Source organism: Channa argus, chromosome 22 (assembly GCF_033026475.1).
Source record: "Channa argus isolate prfri chromosome 22, Channa argus male v1.0, whole genome shotgun sequence".
Taxonomy (NCBI): Eukaryota; Metazoa; Chordata; class Actinopteri; order Anabantiformes; family Channidae; genus Channa; species Channa argus.
This window is the reverse complement of record NC_090218.1, coordinates 2831873-2850991: the sequence shown is the minus strand read 5'-3', so window position 1 is coordinate 2850991 and position 19119 is coordinate 2831873. Positions and strand designations below refer to the sequence as shown.

The 19119-nt window shown below is 39.0% G+C and overlaps 2 protein-coding genes across 2 annotated transcripts; both read left to right on the top strand.

Annotated features, from left to right (window-relative positions):
- The first annotated feature begins 77 nt into the window (after window positions 1–77).
- On the top strand, window positions 78–2495 carry alkbh4 (alkB homolog 4, lysine demthylase). The gene is made up of 3 exons (XM_067492484.1): window positions 78–210; window positions 982–1170; window positions 1372–2495. Exons 1-3 carry the CDS (start codon window positions 100–102, stop codon window positions 1891–1893), a joined length of 822 nt encoding a protein of 273 aa, XP_067348585.1. The 5' UTR covers window positions 78–99; the 3' UTR covers window positions 1894–2495.
- Window positions 2496–3485: 990 nt separating this feature from the next.
- Window positions 3486–18509, top strand: LOC137107818 (E3 ubiquitin-protein ligase CBL-like). The gene is made up of 15 exons (XM_067491854.1): window positions 3486–4058; window positions 6098–6345; window positions 8254–8400; window positions 8690–8846; window positions 9773–9894; window positions 10125–10262; window positions 10539–10626; window positions 10720–10851; window positions 11153–11362; window positions 11532–11648; window positions 11849–12138; window positions 12748–12915; window positions 13335–13438; window positions 13752–13934; window positions 14145–18509. Exons 1-15 carry the CDS (start codon window positions 3915–3917, stop codon window positions 14498–14500), a joined length of 2604 nt encoding a protein of 867 aa, XP_067347955.1. The 5' UTR covers window positions 3486–3914; the 3' UTR covers window positions 14501–18509.
- The last annotated feature ends 610 nt before the right edge of the window (window positions 18510–19119 follow it).

Below are 19119 nucleotides of genomic sequence, written 5' to 3'. Positions count from 1 at the left end.
ACAATTGAGAGTCTGGAACAGAGATTAGAGGTTACGTTAGGTGGCGATATAGTTCTGTTTTAGCTGGTTTACAAAACCATCTGCAGAAGAAGATGCAGGATGATGGCTCCTGAGAGCAGGGTGTCTTCATGTGCCTGTAAAGGCATTAGGAGCTGTCTTATATGTGAAAAGTATAAGGATAAAGGACAGTTGGAAGCAGGTGTACCAAAGGTAAATATTTATCATTGGAAACTATATTTCACACACTATTTAAGGCAAGGAAAGTGACCGATCTATTGGTTACGCTAGTCAGCACTAACTACGGGAACTGCAACAGGACATTCTTTTCTGCGTCTGGTCACTTTTGAGCTACCCACCATGCGTAGATATACTTTCTAAAATAAACTCTTAATCGGGGTGTTTCGCTGAATTTGAGACATAACTGGTTTTGCCGACTATTAGAAAGCGTTGGTGCAGAATATATTTATATAAAACATTTATATTATTCTGATGCAGGTTGTGAAAACCAGTGACAAGTCCGCGTCGATTTTAAATATGACTTAGAGTACATAAAAGTATGCAGTTTAATCCGGAAAATCTACTGAAAGAAGTGCAGTCCGATGTTCCCTGTGGCTGTTATACTTTATATGATTATTTTACTCACTATGTGTAAGGGGTATTTACTGTTGCAGGTGGGTTTTTTAAGCCTCACAAAAATAACAAGAAAGTACTCAGTGTAGGTCTACAAGTACCAGTAGAGTACTAAATCCATTAAATTCCACTATTGCTAGAATGAATGTTTTTGTTTCTGTAGACTCATTTTTACTAGACTTTCTGATGCAGGAAGAGACAAGTCACGCCTTCACAGATTTCTGCGAAAACATTAATTCCATATAATGAAGTTGTTGATTATCATACAAAATGAGAATATGAAGCATTGTATGTCTTGTGATTGTAGGATTCATCGTGTGTGTGTGTGTGTGTGTGTGTGTGTGTGTAAAGGTTGTGCATCACTTCCTCTATGACCCTGAGACAAGGCTTGCTATTTGCAAAGATGCCAAAGCTGCATCCTTCTTCTTTCCTGGTGTCCTCCTGTGGGACAACTTTATATCTGAAGAGGAGGAGAAGGAACTGATAAGCACAATGGACCAGGATGTGTGGAATCAGTCCCAGTCTGGCCGAAGAAAACAGGTTACATATGTTCTAATGAAAAACAACATTTGAATTTCTGAATCTAGCATACATTATTCACAATGTCAATATATTTACTTTATTATTATTATTATTATTATTATTATTATTATTAGTAGTAGTAGTAGTAGTAGTAGTAGTAGTAGTAGTAGTAGTTGTTGTAGTAGTAGTGCCAGTAACCTAATGTTTCTTATTTTGCAGGACTTTGGTCCAAAAGTGAATTTTAAGAAAAGGAAAGTGTGTATAGGCAGCTTCAGTGGACTCCCTCCTTTAAGTCAAAAGCTAGTGCTCCGGATGCAACAAGAGCCAAGTCTAGCAGGCTTCCAGCCAGTGGAGCAGTGCAATCTGGATTACCACCCTCAAAGAGGATCTGCCATCGATCCGCACCTAGACGATTCCTGGCTGTGGGGAGAACGCTTGGTCACCATCAACATGTTATCAAACACTACACTCACCATGTCCCTCGAAAATGGTCTATCAGAGTTAGGACTGGCAGAGGAAGTCCAGGTTGCTGTGCATCTCCCACGCAGGGCTTTAGTCATGTTAGACGGTGAAGCACGGCATAGATGGAAACATGCCATCCATAGGGAGGATGTTCATGAGCGTAGAGTTTGCAGCACTTACAGAGAACTGTCTGCAGAGTTCCTATCTGGAGGGCAGCAAGCACAGCTGGGAGCTCAGCTACTGAACATTGCTTTGAGCTTTCAAGGAACTCCAATATAAGGTTGTCTGCTTATGCAGGTGAAGCGTGTTTTACAGTTCTACTGAACTACCAGATTTTTAATGTGTTCTGATGAGAAGATTTTTAAGATTTAGAAAACTTAATTTAACTGTTGCTCTTAAAGGTTGTGCCAAAATCTTACAAACATATTAAATCTAGTTGAATGCTAGGGACACATTAGTGACCAACAGCGGCTTAGTTGGTAGAGGGGCCGCCTACCGACAGTCAGAGGTTCGCTCCCCGCTCCTTCCGACCACATGCCGAACACCCAACAGCCCATCCTCATCCCCAGCTGTACAGTGCCGGTACCAAGTCAACATGCGGCCAAATGATCCTCCGTGGAAACCCTGAAATCACAGGATAAGTTGAAGATAAGCCGAAAGGAAAAAAAAGAAAAAAAAAACTTATGCCATGAGAACAAATTGAAAGATGGGATAATTACCTAAAACTGTATCTGTTTTAACTTAAGTTGGTGCCTTGCACTGTGTCAATCCTGATACCACCACCAGAGAGCGCCACAGTACAGGATTTACTACTTCAATTGTTTTATTAACTGTTAAACTACATGTCTACAAAGCCAATAAAAATGCAATTTGATCATTTGGATTCAGCACACACATTGTAAGGCCATGGTCCAGGCCTGCTTTCCTTCACAAATGAAGTTTTTGTTGTCATGAACATGCATTTGTGTTAACATCCTGAGATTTCAGTCTTTTGTGTCTTTGCCTTTTGATAAAGAAGACATACACCTGACTTGACTTTTATGCTGCAATTTTCACAGATTTCATTCACTCATAAAGCAGCATGTCCTTGCTTAGCTGGGCAGGTGTCTCCTGGGCTATTCCGCTGTAATGTGAAGCACTGTTATAAGCTACTCTTGGCCTGAGCTGACCACTCTCTGCAGCACATAGTTATAAAGTGGTTGTTGGTGTGAAAGTTGCTGTAGTACTGCCACAGTGTGAGATCTTTAAAGCAGAAATTCCCAATCCCGGTCCTCAGGGAACACTGCCCTAATAGTTTTCTAGGTGTCCCTATACTACCCACTGCTGATTGCCTGGATCAGGTGTGTACCATTGTAGATGAGGGTGGACTTGAGAGAGAAAAAGCAAATTATTGTCTTCCAAAAACCAAACATGTTTTAAAAACTGTACTGTGGGTGTGTTACCTCTGGGTTAAAAAAAATATTGCATATAAATGTGTTAATTAGTTTTACTTGAATGATTATATTGCTTCTTATATGTGAAGATTTCCCTATGAAGTAGTAGCCATACATTTAGAATATATATACATAGAAAGCAAATTAAAATAAAGCAATTTTGATACCACTTTTATCTTGTATCACACATATTATACAAAAAAAATTATTATTAAGATTATTGCTTATTAAAATAAATAATCAAAGTGTTTGTTGGTATATTCTAATTATAACATTCTGTAAGTCTTCGGGGGTTAGCAACTGTATAATGTGACCTCCCATTGAAAATGACGCTGCAGGTTCCGGAGCGGGTGAATATCTAACTTAAAACCAAGTTCGCCACGGTTCACTGACCGTGCCTTTATTTTGAAGGCTGCAGCCGGACATCCTTGTTTACTTTAGCTGCTGGTTCGGCGTTGGCTGTGTCTGCTGCACAACCTGTTTGTTGATCGCTCTGTGTGGCTTATTAACACCCTGAGTTTATTATTAGCCGGGCTGATTTATCAGGGGGCGTTTAACTCTCTGTCGGCAGGAAGAGCGTTATCTGTCTCATAGCAGGCAAAACATCATGACGACTTTGTGCTGAGCGACGGAATAAACTGAGAAAGGCTTTTTTTTTCAGATGTAGCTTGTTAGCTAACTGCCTCGTACAGTGTACACACAGCGTTTTTGTTTTGCTCTCTGCAGCCTCTGCATCACTATTTATCACCAGTATTAAGTACAGATAGGACACACAACAGTGGTTGTGTGTGCTACAAAACGCGTCAAGACTAACGCCTGGTTGTCAGCTTCAGCCCCGGGGCTAACCCCCGGTCACCGACCGATTTAATGGCCGGAAATCCGAGGAGGGGCGCCGGTCTCATCGGCTTGATGAAGGACGCCTTTCAGCCCCACCAGCAACCTCTCCAGCCTCATCAACCTGCAGTGGTCGATAAGAAAATGGTGGAGAAATGTTGGAAACTAATGGATAAGGTACTGACTGGGGTTTCAAAATCGCTAAAAATATGTAAAACTTGGAACTGAAATGTGAGTCATTGATCAGGAGTTTTACATTAGGAAAAAATTCCCCCTTTTTCATTTGAAGTGACAAATAGTGTTACCATGACCTATTGACACGAGTTAAAAAAAAAAACATTAGTGCTACTGAAGTCTACAACAATAGATGTAACTTTAGACATGCTCTCTGAAAGAAAGAAATTATTGCATTTATTCTGTATAAGAATAATGAACCTTTCTTATTTTGAGTACAATTGTGTCCACCCAGCATTATCTAACTAGATCATTTATAGTAAACTGTGTCATAGTGATGCTAATCTATTATTGCACCATGAACTTCGTGGAAACAAGGGCCCATTAATGTGTAGGAGGAGACTTATTTTTGGTATTTGATGCAAAATGTGTGTGTGTGTGTGTGTGTGTGTGTGTGTGTGTGTGTGTGTATATGTGTGAGAGAGCAAGAGAGAGAGTCAGACCCTTTGTTTTCTTTAGTATCATATTGAACTGTGACTTTAGTTTAGATTTATATTAGTTCTAACTGTACTTGATGAAGGAGAAGAAATTAGAGAGAGAAGAGGAAACAAGAGTTTGTCCTAGATAAAATCAGTAGGGCTGGAGTAAATACCGACACTGCATCATGTCATGCATGTCTCTGTGCAAAACTTGGCTGTGCAGCTTCACTTGTATCTAGATTATGATTAGTATGTATGAGTAGATGTCACAAGGCACTGTTGTGAAACGTTTTAAAGTGTCGGATCTTTCTAGTATTAGTGTTTGTTGTTGTGCAGTGGAAAGTAAAAAAATAAGTTATTGAAGTTTATTATGGCACAAGTCAAAAGTGTGAGGGTTTGTGCAGAACATCAATTTATTGTCTTATTGTTATTATGCTGTTTTTTGTTGATTTTTTTGCCATTGGGCAATGAACAGAACAAACTATTTGAACAAATTCATAGGGGTTTGAGCGCCTCAGTAGGATGATGACATGTTTGCAAAGATTTGACTGTATCCCAAATAAAAATCATGCCATTCCCAGTGTTTCAGAAGCATTTCAAGCTCTTTCTACCACCATGATGTCACAAAACATATTTGGCAAAGATCATAAATGATCAAATAAACAGGATGTGAACAAATCTAGATTCTTCTCTTTTGTATTGAAAAGCAGAAGTTACTAATTATGATTTTGCAAATAAGACCTTAGGAAGAAACGTGACAAGTATTGGGATGGGAAATTTTTTTCAGTTGAGTGAACAAATCCCTCTAAAGGTGGTTCTCAAAATACTTGTGCCTGCAAATTCAATGGTGGAATTTAAGTCAACTTCATGTATTTTAATTTTTTTGCCGTTGTACACCTACTGTATTATTTAAGAATTTTCAATTGTTAAATGTATAATTTTAAACTTTCAAAACATTAACCTGCGTCAGCTAAATGACTTTAAGATGGTGTTAATGGCATAGGGGTCTGCGTAAGGTCTGGGGTTATGAAAAACCTAAGCGAGATTTACTGTACAGCATAGATTGGACACACAAGTATAAGGCAAGCTTTGAGACTGTGGAGTCTCCTAGACTAACTCTGACCTCCATCAGACTCGATTGAATAACTTAATCTCAGAATGGAAATTGTGAGGTCCTAAAGTTATTAATGATGTTTCCATTACATTTATGAAGCAGCTTCTAACTCAACTAGTTGTGAACAAATTTTACAATCTTTTGAATAAGCCTCCTGAATGCCAATAGTTGACCTAAAGGTATATAACCATGTCTAGTGGCAAATTTTTTTGGTGATATCTTGACCTTTCCTCTAGTGTATTTGTTTGGACAAAAAGCTTTTTTTGCTCCATATTTTTATTACTTAGTAGCCTTTCATCTATAACTGCCTTAAGGATAAACATAAAATTTAAGTTAAGGTTGGACCACTTGAGCAACTAAACCAGGGTTTTAGTAAATTTTTCAACATGTGATGTTGTTATTTTGTTGACTGTTGTACCAGTCTGTGGGACATTTTGTTTTCTCTTCAGGTGGTGCGTTTGTGCCAAAACCCCAAGGTGGCTTTGAAGAACAGCCCACCTTTCATCCTGGATCTACTGCCGGATACCTACCAGCACCTGCGCACCATTCTGTCTCGATACGAGGGCAAAATTGAGATTCTTGGGGAAAATGAGTATTTTCGCGTGTTCATGGAGAACCTGAGCAACAAGACAAAACAGACGATGAGCCTTTTTAAAGAGGCCAAAGAGAGAATGTATGAGGAGAACTCTCAACCCAGGTAGATCTATATCCTCATAAAGTGTATTTTTTTCCTTGTTAGGGCTATTTAATCCAGATTAAAAAAGGGAATTCTGAAGCAGGGGAAATACTTTGAAAACTTGTTGGTCAGATCATAGTTTTGTGATACTATCTACACTGAAAGCGCTGCTGCTGACTGAAGCTACCTCTGTTACAGTTACAAGTTGATCAGTTAAGGTCAAAATTGACTTGCCCCAAAGGAACAATAAAGCCTCTCCCTAAAATTCTGCACAATGTTTTCATCATTCATGAAATGCCATACACACTTCACAGTAAAAAACAAAAAATGCAATCTTAGGCCCCTATTTGGTACATTTAGGAATTGAAATTAAATCTTCAGGTTTGCTTTATACCAAAGGTGTTACAAATTATTTGTGTGTGTGGGTTTATTTTCCTTCCAAACCTTACCTGAGCAATCAATGAGCATTCAACTTTACTTGAGGGACTTCAATGTCCAGGGCTGGTGGCGCTTGATTTCGTGAGACTACACTTCTAGGTCAGAAGTGATTGCATCATGCCACTAAACTGCCACTTCTAACCATTTCAGTATCTAGAACAGTGGTACATGGCATCATTGCAAAACACAAAGAGACAAATTCTGTTGTGGTCAAAAGTGCAAGATTTCAGAAGCCTTGCAAAGGAAAATGGTCCAACAAGAATTCCTGGATCTCTACAATGATGATTGCTGAACTGGATTTGATGGTTCAAGGAAGACTGTTATGAGGGCTCTTTATCTTTGTGGGGTTCAAAGTCATTATCAAAGCCAGGCTGAAGTTTGCCCTTGAAAAATTGCAACATTACAATGGGTTGTTTATTTCACTCCTTTGGTCTGATGAGACCAAACCTGAGCTGTTTGGGCACATGGAGGGTGCTTTTGTTTGAAGAAGAGAGAGCGAGGCCTCCAGGCCTAAAAACACAGTTCCCAGAGGTACAAATGGTAGTGGTAGCAATAATGCTGTGGGGCTATTTTGCTACTTCAGCACATGAAACCTCATTTGGGTGCATGGGATCTTAAAGAAAGTTTATTTTTAAGGATAATGTAAGGAAAAGCAAAATTTGAAAATGTATGCAAACGGTTAAACATTACTGTGGTTTAGTTTTACAGCCATTTTGTTGTTTTAGGTCAACATTAAAGCAGTAATTTACTGAATTATAGTACATTTAGTTTTTAAACAGGTCAGCTAACCACTGTATCAAAGGCTGATGTGGAAAGATACTAAACAAATGTATGTTTAAAAATTTCCCATACTCAGTTTTTGCACTTTCCATAGCTGTGATGAAATGGGACTTATGACAAAAGTGGAACACTTAGGAACTGAAGGAAAATCTTTCAAATGTACGATAAAGGCATGATAAATGTTTTGCAATCAGCTTTACTTCCTGTTTTTTTATTTTTTTATTTAAAGAAGCCCATTAGTAAGCAAAAGTTCATCCTTCCTCTGTCAAGTGTTGCCACATAGATGCTTTGCATCAACAACTATCATGAGGGTTAGCAGCAGATTCATTTATTGGGGCCTGTCGCTTCAGTGCAGTCTCTGTTAGGATTATGTTCAATATATATATTTTTTTTTAGACATGACCAACTGTGCGGTGTTTTCTCTGAAGTGCAACCTAATAATGCTGAACATCTCCAAGTATGTGGAAGTTCTGGGTGACTAAATAGGTTTGACAAGAACGGAACTGGCAAGAATCATAAAGTTATCTTCTGTAAATGCAAGGGGTCATAAAAAAATACAACTGCCTTGTGTAATAATAGATGAGCACATATATGTTTGTTTGTTTTTTTTTTTAAACCATTTTTGTGGTTTGAGTGATATGAATTTGGATAAATACTAGAAGTTATTCTGTTTAACTTGTTTATTTTTTCTCTTTCTCTGCTCTTATTTAGACGAAACCTCACCAAGCTGTCTCTGATCTTCAGTCACATGCTAGCAGAGCTAAAGGCCATCTTCCCCAATGGCCTGTTTCAGGGCGACAATTTTAGGATCACAAAAGCTGATGCTGCTGAATTTTGGAGAAGGTCATTTGGAGACAAGTGAGTTCCCAATTTTGGTTGGTAATAAATGGCTTTTATACATTATGTATTTGTGCATGTGAACTTCTTTCTGCAACTGTTTGTTTTAGCTTCGCAAATGTAAGTTTTGAGTTTATTCTTTTTATTGTCAGGTTATTATGCATACTTTTTAACCTTCAATTAATTGTGAACCTTGCTGCCTGAAGTTTAGATTTTAAGATTGACGGCATGTTGTATAGTATTTATTTCACTGTAAATTCTTGTGTTCCTATTAAATCTCTTATTTTCTGCCTTCTTCCCTCGCGTACAGGACCATAGTGCCATGGAGGACATTTCGTCAGGCTCTTCATGAGTTTCATCCTATCAGCTCAGGCCTGGAGGCCATGGCCCTCAAGTCCACCATCGATCTGACCTGCAATGACTACATCTCTGTCTTTGAGTTTGACATCTTTACCAGACTCTTCCAGGTGAGTCTCATAACAGTTGATTGTTCTGGTATCCTGTAGTAATTCATTGTAGAAAGAACTACGAATCATTACATAAAGCCACATAAATGGAAACTCTGCTTTCTGTTAGTTATTTTGAACATCAGGCAATCAAATGTGATATTAAAAACGGTGGTGGGGAGTGGGAAAACATTTAAAATTGTATCTGTGGGCTGATGTTTCAGAGATGGCATTATTGCTTTGACAAAAGAGTTTCAGTTTGGGTCATCACGTGTTTTATTGATTTGAGTTTGAAATGTCTTTTATCTACATACAGAAGTACCTCGACATGGAAACTAAAGCTTATGTTCTGCAGAAGTCGAGATTTCCTCATTGGTTATCTGATCGACCAAGATTATTTTAACCGACACTGTGGAAACTTTACACAGTATGTCCAGCTGCATGTACAGCACATTGAGTTATTCAGAAAGTAAACTAAAGAGAGCTCCTGGTGCCACCTGTTGATTTAAAAGGCTCACTAGTAGTTTGTAAGGATTATTAGATGTGTTTTTTTTCTTTGTGGCTCAAGTCAAAGCTGCTTTTTAGATTTTTTGTATATTTTTTTTTATGTTACCCATCAACACATTGCACATATTTTTGACCTCTAAGAAATTAATTTCTTTTCTTCTGAATCAATTTTAAAGTGGAGGGTTAAAAGTGTCGCTCTTTAGTGTTCCTACTATCAAAAAGTCAACAATGTAAAGTTGTAAGTTTAAAATGTTTGTTTTATTCTTATTATTTTTTATGCTGCCGACAAATAAATACTCTGTCCAGATTCCTCTTTCAGTATCCTTATTTGTCTTATTAGGCAGAAAAGCTGAACAAAGTAAAACTAAAACAGTTGGTTTCTCTATCTTTACGCTGTGTTGTTTTTTTTTTTTTTTTTTTTTTTTTAATGTGTTGTGTAGCCATGGTCATCTCTTTTAAGGAACTGGAACAGTCTGGCAGTCACACACCCTGGATACATGGCCTTCCTAACCTATGATGAGGTCAAGGCCCGACTTCAAAGGTTTATCCACAAACCTGGCAGGTGAGACACAGATGAGCCCCTAGAACCACAGATCACTTTTATGTTTCTGCTTGAACATTATGTGTGGCCTAGAAATTCTTTAAGCTATAGAAATGAGACTTGAAGTGTTGCTGCTTCAAAAAGTTAAAAGAAAAGGGTTAGGTGCTTCTAAAAGGGATAGGACAAGAGCCAGATTCTCATTTGAAAACTTAGTGTGTACCTGTTGGCTAAGATTGTTGTCTTTCTTTTAGTTACATTTTTAGGCTGAGCTGCACTCGGCTGGGCCAGTGGGCAATTGGCTATGTGACAGCTGATGGGAACATCCTGCAAACCATCCCCCATAACAAACCACTCTTTCAAGCCCTCATTGATGGATACAGAGAGGGATTGTGAGTCACAACACAATACAGTGTCAAAGCACCAATTTATATGTTTTGGGGTATATGATGGTATAGTTTTATACATGCCTATAGTGACGGGTTAGAAAACATTAGAGCTTGCTATAATGACACCAGATTTGCTATTTTTAGTCAGCGTGGTGTAGAAATGTAATTGTCTTTTACTGTGTTAATAATAAGGGAGCAACTAAAAGACAGTGTCTTTCAAATCATTGTTTTAGTTTTACAGTAGAGCTCATTGTGTTTATGCATGTGGTGTTTCTCTAGCTATCTATTCCCAGATGGTCGTGTTCAGAACCCAGACCTAACTGGACTGTGTGAACCCTCCCCACAGGACCACATCAAAGTTACTCAGGTTTGAACTTTTCTCATATGAAAACCAGATCATTTGATTTACAAAGAGATCCGAGGTAAACAGCCTGCTTTCCCTCATCCCCACCCCCCACAGGAGCAGTACGAGCTGTACTGTGAGATGGGCTCCACTTTCCAGCTTTGTAAGATCTGTGCAGAGAATGACAAGGATGTGAAGATTGAGCCCTGCAGACATCTGATGTGCACATCGTGTTTGACTGCCTGGCAGGTGGGGCAGTTTCTTCAAATCATGTTTTGTGTTGTATTAAGCCTGCCTGTTGATTTTCACACTAAAATATTCACATTACTTAAAATTATTGTTGGTCCTATAATCTCCCTTTTGTCTTAAATAGTTGTCAACATACATACGAATTCCTCTTAAATTTTGCCCTTAATGTTGGAAATTTATATAGAAAATCCAAACTTTTGAGAATCCACTCTGTCTGAGCTAATGTAGAGTGTCATGTATATTGAAGGCTTTACTCTTGTGTCTCAAATTTGAAACTTTGCTTTCTGTTTGTGTTTATCAGGAGTCAGAAGGTCAAGGCTGCCCTTTTTGCCGCTGTGAGATTAAAGGCACAGAGCCCATCGTAGTTGACCCCTTCCACCCGAAGGCCAGTGGGGCTTCCTTTGCTGGTTTCCAGGGGTCCAGCAGAGCAGAAGCTGCAGGGTATGAAGATGAAGAAGATGATCGCCTAGAGGACCAGCACCTTGTTATGAGCAGGCTGGCCTGCTCCAAAGTAAGAGGACCACATACAAAAGATTTATATGTCAGGAAGCCTTAAATACACAAAAATCATCAACAAAATCACACCTATTTGTTCTCCACAATTCATGTGGGATTCTTTTAGTTAATGCCCATCACATTATCTGGGTTGTTCTTATGTGTGTATGGATGTGCACACACAGGTAGAACGGCCACCATCTCCAGTGTCCCAGCTGCCCCCAGTTCCCCCTCGGCTGGACCTTCTGCAGCAGAGGCCCCCCAATTCCCTTAGTGCACTGGGCCAGGGAGCCACAGCCAAGGTGTGTGTGTGTGTTTGTGTGACAGTAAACCTGTGCACTTAAGCTCTCGAGTTCTGTTCTTGCGGATCAAGCCCACTCCTAATCTCTACCCTTCTGCCAGCCTTGATTAAAAACTTCAATTAGACGACAACAAGCACAGTGTATGTATGTCAGTATCCACTAGTTAATAATGCAACCATTCATTTCTCCCTCCACCCCAGATGACAGCTACCCACAGAGACAAGCCTCTACCTCTGCCTCCAGCCTTAAGAGAGCTGCCTCCTCCTCCCCCTCCGGAGCGTCCCTCTATGGTTGGCCAGGACTCCAGACTCCAGAGAAGACCCCTTCCATCCACTCCCGACCAACCCGCCTGGGCTGCCAACTACATGGTCCCACGTCCGGCAACCAAGGCCCTGTCAGGCTTGTCCACAATTCCTCAGAGCAGTGCAACCAGTGGAGAGGGACACAAAGTCCAGTCAGCTACCAATGCTGTCTACTGTATGGCTGCAAGGTATGTGGCTGTGCTGCTGTGAGCTGCAGAGGACAGGAAAGCAACATGGGGAGACAAGTACTGTGAAAGAGGCTGTTAATGGATTCATGGATTGCTGTAATAACAGAATTCAGATTTGGATAACAATAATACATGCGATGGCTTTGGGGTTATTAAAGAAAATATCTGCACTTGATTGTCAACCCTAATAAAATGCTTTTTTCTTTTTCCTATTGGTGGTGTTTTAGAAAAACTGGAATCAAAAATTCTGATTAGTGATCGATTATGGGATTCTCAACCGTAATTGACTTTCTATGAAAATTTATCTTTTTGTAATATTTCTATATTCCTAACATATTGTAAATACCTTTACCTGGTTGGATGCAGAGAACAGTACTGATTAAAAAACAAACAGCTATTCCATTTACAGAATTTATAAAGGCTACATTCACATCAAAATACTTATTAAAAGCATACTGTCTGTTTTATAAGGTTCTGTGTTCACTTTAAAGTTGATACTGTCTGTACCTTTTCAAATTTGGTATGATGTTTATGTCTCCTGTAAATTGATGTTATTTAGAAACAAGAAAAATAATTCAGCCATGCTTTGCGTTGTCTGCATGTGATCAGGTCTCTGTCAGCATCAGTGGCGTCCAGTGGGGAGAAGCCATTGTCTGATTGTGAGGAGAATGAGTACATGAGTCCAAATTCTCTTCCAGTCTCTGGGGCTCCCTGGGTTGTAACAGGCTCATTGGTACCCCCACCACCGGGCCAGACAAATCACAGCAGTGAAATCAGGTAAACTTGATGCAAGCGGGTCACTGGTGTCTGGTCAACAACCAGTGACTTTACATCAGTATCAAATGGAACGTAAATGTCCACCAGAGGGCACTGTAGCCTAATTTATGTTTGTCCATTGGCGTTGCATTCATCTCCTTACTTACTTACAATAGTGAAGAATTTCTGTTTGGTAAAAACATCGTCAGGTCCCAAACAAGGCAGGAATCGATACAAATACTTCTCATGGTGTTGTTCGAAATGTTTTCATATAAATGTGTTGTTTTACATAGTTTTTGCTTGTTTCTTTATTTAGGTACATATAGGGGCTTAAAGAATCCACTGAAATGGAAAAGTGAAATAGAAATATTTTTGACAGGATTAGGTTTATAAGAATAATTTACTGATGAATTGTTTTCTTTTTCTCTTTGTCCCACTAGTGAAGAAGGGGACAGTGACTCTGAAGACCCCCAAGTCTATGAATCTATGTGTAACATTAAGGCCCAGGCTGGTTCATCTGAGACAGCACAGACCTCTGACCAAGGTAACAAGACACTGTAATAGCAGAGAGAGCACTGAGCCCCTAATTCAAGCTCTTGAATACCTATTTCTCAGCAGTTTTTTTTATAACTGTGTGCAACCTAATTACATTTCCAGTAACGTAGTACTGGATGCTTTAATATTATTTAGAATTTATGTCACATAAAGATAGAAGAACTTGTTTCTTTAGGACAGAGGTGAGAATAGCTCTGTGGCTTCTTATAATTACATGTAAAATAATATTAAAGACGTTTTGAATTTTTTGGTTTTTGTTTTGTTGTATACTGGCCTTTGACAGTATGTGTGGTGTGTTTCAGACGTCCCTCAGCATTTAGTTGCGGTTTCCCAGGACAAGAAGGAGAACAGTGATGAGGATGTGTACGATTATGACTTTCCTAGGCCGATTTTCCCTCCAGCTCCAACTAGAAGAACCCTGTCAGATATGAGCAGTCCCTCAGCTGCCTTCAGCACCCTAAGCATGGACTGTGCAGTCGAAGCCAGTACGTATTTTTTAAAATAATTTTCTGTCCTTTGGTAAAAAGCAGTTGGTTCTGAATGAAATTGCTTAATGTGTGGATTTTTGTGTAAAGATAGACTTGCCAGCCTTTGATAAATAAGATAATTTGACCGAAATAATCAATTTCTACAAACACAAACCAAATGTAACATTTCCTACTTTTACTATTGGTTACTTAACTGTGTGGTTCCAGGTATGTTTGCAGCAGGTGGCGATCCTGAACGCCCCCCCAAACCTCTTCCGCGGCGAGCCAACTCTGACCGACGGCCTCGGCCTTTGAACCGTGAATTTCCTGCACCATTGGCTGACCTACCTGGTTCCTCATCTGCCTCCTCCTCCCCCCCTCCTCCTCCCCCCCCAACTGCTGCTCCTGCTGTGGTCCCTGAAAGCCTGGCCCTGAATGGGGAGATTGAATGCCTGATATCCCAGGGCTACTCTATCCAGGACATCCAGAAAGCCTTGATGATTGCCCAGAACAACCTGGAGACAGCCAAGAACATCCTACGCGAGTTTGTCTCCATCCCCTCCACAGCACACATTGCCACATAGTCACTCCAGTCATGCTCATCCTGTCTGTGTTGTCCGTCTCCACTCTGTGCCATTATCATGGATAGCCTTTCCCAAGCGGGGTCACGAGTACAAGAAGGAGTAATGCTGCGTTCATGCAATTGGAGGAGATAAATAAGATTGTAGCTGCATCATCTGAAATTTTTAGTCATTGAACATACCCACAAGAAATATTTGTACAATGCAGCAGGTATTGTTTTTATAGGAGAAATTTTAGTGTTAATATATTTATACTTTTTATTTTTTATTACTTTTACGCCAATGCCATGTAGGTGACATTGAAGCCTCAGAATCTCTTGTTTACTCCTAATTACCACTTGGAGATTGAGGTTTTTGCCTATCTAAACCAGCACATCTATGACCATTGATCGGTTGGTTCCAGCCTCAGGTTCAGTTTTTGGTTTAAGGAGCAGTTTAGTCTTAAGAGGTAGACAATATCCCTGACGTGTCCTGAACGCAGCATGCACGGAGAATCAAAGCCCTTCATGTGAGCTGCCTGTAGCCAAGTTTTGACCCTGCTATACGTTGCAGAGGTTGATTTGTGCTGTGGCAGTGTTTGCCCTCAGTCTGAGTAGATTGTCTCATTAACTGTTGAAGCTCCATTGACTTTAATCAACGATGAATTGTTGTTTTTGACTCATTGTCCGACTGTGGGCAGCTGTTCAGTTTGGTGCTTTCTGAGCTTATTGGCAAATTGTGGCATATGACTATGTAGCGACACAAGCTGTCGGAAATTAGTGGTTAACTCTGTGGTGCGTGTGCTCCTGCTCATAATGTGAATGTTCAGTTTCAGTGCAGTATTGCAGGGCTTCATGTCGTATGCGTCACCGTGGCTCGCTCTGTTTCATTGGTTCAATGACAAGACGACTCCATATCACCTCTCAGCTCCCAGTGCAATGATGGCTCTATAATAAAATAAGTTCAATGTTTAAGTGCACTCGTAACTGTTGTGCTGTGCGTGGTACTAACAATGACTAAATTTTGAGAAGTTTGTTTTGTTACTCAATACCGTCATTTCCTGCCACTGTTTCTGATGCTGAAAGCTGGTTCGTGTAGTCAGAAGCTTCCGTATACTCTAATAGTTTCATAGTAACAAGTTAAGAAAAATTGGATTTGGTCGCACATTTATGTAGTTTTTTTTTTTTTGTTTTTTTTTTTTGGATCAGCATCACATTTGTATCCAGAACAACTTCCCTGGGTGTACCAAGGAATCAAACAGACGGAATTCACCTTGAGCTCTAAAGCAAAAAAATGAGAGGGGTGTGTGATCATGTGGACTCAGGTACTCTGTAATAAGGCAGATTTATATGTAACAAAAGAATGAATGTGAAAGGACACAAAAGGTCGATGATATAATGGTGGCACTGTTGTGGACAAGCACTAACTTGTGACTTATGGTTCATTCATTACAGAAATATACCCAGAATTACATTTTACCACTTATTGTTACTACTTCAGATTCACAAATAACAGACAACATGCAATATTTTTTAAATCTGTTTTACAACGTTTCATCCCAGTCCTTCACTTCCACCATTTCACCCCATGATTTGTTTACTATAATCAACCCATTACACAAATCATCATACTGCATCTCTCAAAGCATAGACGTCTCAGTCACTCAGTAGCTAAAAAGTTATTGCAGGATGAATCTTGAACTTTACTAGACACAGTCAGTTGAGTGAAACAAAATAAACCCTTAACTATTTTGGAATGGTACTCTGTCACATGGTCCACCACCAAAATGTAATATATCAACAACTATTGGCTGCATTACCATGCTTTTTTTTTATAAATAGGAGGATTTATGGATCTGAGATGATTAATGTGTTGACTTTGATCTCATTCTCTAGTCACAATATAAGTGCAGAAATTTTGTCCAATATTTGATGACGGGTTTCGACTAAGCTAAATGGCAGTGACATTATGTACAGTAGTATTGTAGTAGACTCTTAGTGTTTTGGTTTTTCCATCTTAAAATTTGCTAACAAGCCTCCATCCTTTATGTTCTTCTCATCAATCATCATTATCTGTTGAGTGACTGAAATGTCAGGGTTAGTCTTACGCCCTTGATTCAACCATCACTTCTAAAGCAAAAGTTAAACTGACTAAAGAAAAAGTCTTCTAAAGTTGTGCATTTCACTCAGGTGCTTGGATTTCTTTCCACCAATAATGAGCAGAACTCCCAGGTACCCAACCTTTAACCTAATGATACTCCATCCTTTCAGCAGTATTTTTATATGTATACGAGGGCTCGTCTATTAACCCAACTTGCAGGATCACAGGCACATTTAAAGCAAAGATGAAAGATGAGAGTCTGAACTGAGTGCAGGACTTTGTCCGTACAGAATACTAACAAGAGAAAGTAAGCAAACCCTTAACCCTTGCATTATGTGTGAACATGTCTTTAAAATATGGTCAGATGGGTGTGTTCCATAATGACACTGGAAATTATGTATTCTTAACTTAAGTATGTTGTTTTGGTCACAATTTGGTCAAATTTTCTGACCAAATAATGCAAAACACGAATTTCCAATGGGGTTTACATACCCTGTCTTGCCACTGATTCCATATTATTATTATTATTATTATTATTATTATTATTATTTTGTGCATTTTTACAACTAAACAGCTAAGCATCTTAATTTCCACTTTCTCATACAAACTAAAAAAAAAAAAAAGTCATGTCTGAAGTGTCCCATTTTCTCCTTTCCAAAATAGATCTTCTGTGATCACCTATGGTTTTTGCGACAAACAGTAAATGTGCCTTCTGTCAGTCTTAACCTGTGTAGGTCAGCAGAGAAAACAAAACACTTTTTCATATTTCCTGCTAAAATAAATCTTGAAAATGAAAAAAGTTTTAATGACATGTGTTTGTCTGACATTCACATTCAATGTATCAAGAGTTTGGGAATGGTTATTTGCATTTGATATGCAGATAGATCCTCAGGAGCCCAATTTATTTTCTTCTTTAGGTGGAAATTGACAGTGACATTTCTCATATTTGGTGGATATAGATGCACTGCATTCACCAAAGAAAAACAATGGACCTAATGTACTCGGTTATCTAGCAGTTATGTTCTCTTTACTGATTCTGACACATAAACCTCATAATAATGGTTTTGTGAAGATTCTTTGTCATCCCATTAAGGCTGTCTGGAAGTTGAGTCCCTACAAATCGATGGAGTTGCTTGTAGTTTCAAACCAATAAGCAAGACGTCCAGTTGTCATGACTCAACTTCCAGATAACAACATGTGATTATTATTCATTTCCAATTTACATGCTAAATCTCGTATACTGATTTAAATTTTATTTTAATTACTACTTAAGAGAAAAGTAAAAACAGGATTCTACATGTATGTCAGCATGTCGTAGAATCCATTCTGGGCTGCCTCCATTCACTTGCAATACATTGCTGTAAAAAAAAAAAAAAAGACTCATGTTGGAAGTTAAGATTGATCATATCCCCACAGACAAGGCTAAGGTCCTGCTGTGATTTCATAGAACTCATACAGCTTTATTGACCCTAACCAAAAGCATCTCAAAGTAACAAGCTGCCCTTTATGTTACCCCTCAGCTTGTGCTGATAGACAAAATGGTGTTTCGTCACTGGTCTTTGTGTTTACGTGATCTCCGTGTTTGAACACTCACGGAGGGCCGTAACTCCTTGACTGTTAAAGTGCCGCTGTGTGAGGATATACTTAAGTCAAATCACTGCCAGAGTCTCTGCTGTCTCCTACACACTTATCCTCAGAGTTACTGGTAAACTCTGCTGGTGTGTCTGCTGGTTAATATCATAGCAGGTATAATTATAACATAATAAGCCTTTTCAATATGAAACTTGCCTACTAAAAAGTTGTCTTCATTGCATTATTGCTGTGTAAATAATTTATTTATTGTATTTTTAAAATACTCTGCATTCATTTGTTGCCAAGCTTTCATCCCTAAGCCATTAAGATTTTTGATTAAACAGTATTTTCTTTAACATTTGATCTGTGTGGTTTGTCCATTGTGACTAAAAGCTATTGTTTGCTGAAATTATATTCCCTGGATCAATATATTCTTTTAAAGAATATTTTGTTTCCTAACAAACTTGCCAAAATTGGAAATGGGGAAAGAGCATTTCTCAGTCCAAAGTTAACAAAAGTGACCTCTCACTACCTCTGAAATACACAAAAAAAAGATATCATATACAATGATCTCATCATATACGACATTAACCTGACAGTTTGACTTTAATGTTGAGGTGAACAGGGGTCAGCATTTGTCTTGTAAGATTTGTCTACACATGATCAATGAATGTAATTCATTAAAAGTGTTGCCCTACATCAGACACATAGTCTTCACTTGAGGTTGAACACTTTATTCTAAATGGATAAAGAATGTTTGAATTGTTTTGCAGTGAGAAGGGCAGCTTGGGGCCAACAGTGCCTGAATTTGTTGCAGATGTGAGCTGTGTTTTCTGTCCTTCCTCCTCCAGTCTGCAGCTGGAAATATGAGCTACTGTTGGGAGTCATTTTCAGCTTGCGTTGACAGTGGTTTGGAGGAAGCGCTCCTTCCTGTCTCTTTACTGTGGAACTGCATAGCACTAAAACAGAAC

Bases quoted from the DNA above. Each gene is read 5' to 3' on its own strand.
- alkbh4 (XM_067492484.1), top strand. From the start codon at position 100: ATGATGGCTCCTGAGAGCAGGGTGTCTTCATGTGCCTGTAAAGGCATT. The intron at 211-981 runs GTAAATATTTAT...GTGTGTGTAAAG, and splicing joins TGGAAGCAGGTGTACCAAAG to GTTGTGCATCACTTCCTCTA. The intron at 1,171-1,371 runs GTTACATATGTT...CTTATTTTGCAG, and splicing joins AGTCTGGCCGAAGAAAACAG to GACTTTGGTCCAAAAGTGAA.
- LOC137107818 (XM_067491854.1), top strand. From the start codon at position 3,915: ATGGCCGGAAATCCGAGGAGGGGCGCCGGTCTCATCGGCTTGATGAAG. The intron at 10,263-10,538 runs GTGAGTCACAAC...GTGTTTCTCTAG, and splicing joins GATGGATACAGAGAGGGATT to CTATCTATTCCCAGATGGTC. The intron at 11,363-11,531 runs GTAAGAGGACCA...GTGCACACACAG, and splicing joins GCAGGCTGGCCTGCTCCAAA to GTAGAACGGCCACCATCTCC.